The sequence below is a fragment of the Haplochromis burtoni genome, unplaced genomic scaffold (assembly GCF_018398535.1).
Source record: "Haplochromis burtoni strain Fernald_Lab_line unplaced genomic scaffold, NCSU_Asbu1 Contig_215, whole genome shotgun sequence".
Classification (NCBI taxonomy): domain Eukaryota; kingdom Metazoa; phylum Chordata; class Actinopteri; order Cichliformes; family Cichlidae; genus Haplochromis; species Haplochromis burtoni.
In genome coordinates this window covers 771,008-772,200 of record NW_024582576.1, presented here as the reverse complement: position 1 = coordinate 772,200, position 1,193 = coordinate 771,008, and the positions used below count along the sequence as shown (strand labels likewise).

Here is a 1,193-nt window from a genome sequence, read left to right as displayed (position 1 = left end):
GAGTCTGCCCGCCCACAGAAGCAGTAAAGTTTTTCTCTCCAGTAAACAGTGGCAGCGCCTTCACCTGCAGAAAGTCACATGAAATGATGGAGTTAGCCAGTGGGTCCATTATACAAAACGTACACAAACACACAGGTTGTACATACGTCTTTCTCCATGTAGTAGGCCATTCTGGACAGGTCATTGATGCGCTCTCCTTTTGGCTTAGTCACATCAACCACAATCATGCGAGCGTCTGGGTCATACTGTAGAATGACAGGATGTTAGTTAGCATGGCAGTGGTGCTTTTTGCTTTGTTCTAAATTACAAGCAGTTTTTTGTTGGACTGTCACTCACCTGAATCTCCTTCACCAGGCTGGAGTTAAGTTTGTAACGGCTGTTAATTTCATTTGCAATAGCACTGTTTTAAAAAAAGACATTAGGATGGTGAGATCTGGAAATGTCAGCCTCAGCATGTTTCTTAACTTTTAATAAGGGCTGAAGTGGACTTACGTCTTCAAATTGTCTTTATTCACGTTGGTGGGCCCCTCCTTGTGTGTCAGCTGGAGACGGACCCAGCTGGAAGAGGGAAAAATAAAATGTTGAATACTTGAACTATTCATCCTCACAGCAATCCTTCACTATAGTGAAATCACTTACTTTGTCTCCACCAGCTTCTCACACTTGAGGGTCTGGTCTCCCTTGTCAGTCCGACGAACTCCAGCGCTGTTGACGCACCAGCACACATCTGTGTTGTTGCACTGCTTGGCCTTGAATTTTCCGTCATTCTCACATTCAGGGTCATAGATGCCATCGTTGTCCACAATGGCGGTCTCATGTTGCTTTCCTCCAATAGTGCGAGTGCTCAGGCCCTTTCTAGCTCTGTCCATTTCAGCTTTCATCAAGAAGCACTTGGGGACCACTGAGGGGGGAACAAAATGCACAGCATGAGCAGGCTGGAGTGTCAAACAGAGGACATGAAACAGGAAGGAGCCCCTTTACCACTTCTAAACTTACATGCTGTGCAGTCTAAGGGCTGTTTTGTACCATTACCAATCAGAAGAGTACATGAACATGGGGTTCCGTCGCATATAGCCCACTTCATAGTGGCACATGTACCTAAAGAGAAAGGAAAAAAAACAAACCCACCATACTAGCAGGTTATTAACAGGAACTCAAATACGTAACCACATTACTATACTGTGACTTCCCGA

General features: G+C 45.1%; 2 protein-coding genes across 2 annotated transcripts in view; both read right to left on the bottom strand.

The window, feature by feature from the left end:
* LOC102301671 (epithelial cell adhesion molecule) overlaps positions 1 to 1,193 on the bottom strand; it is a 21,559-nt gene that overhangs the window by 3,552 nt on the left and 16,814 nt on the right. The window lies entirely within an intron of this gene.
* LOC106633506 (tumor-associated calcium signal transducer 2) lies at positions 17 to 1,098 on the bottom strand (the record flags this gene model as incomplete). Its single annotated transcript, XM_014338259.1, is given in 6 exon segments — positions 17 to 64; positions 147 to 245; positions 337 to 400; positions 493 to 558; positions 640 to 901; positions 997 to 1,098. Coding segments are annotated over 6 exon segments (641 nt in total), but the record flags the coding sequence as incomplete, so codon positions are not given.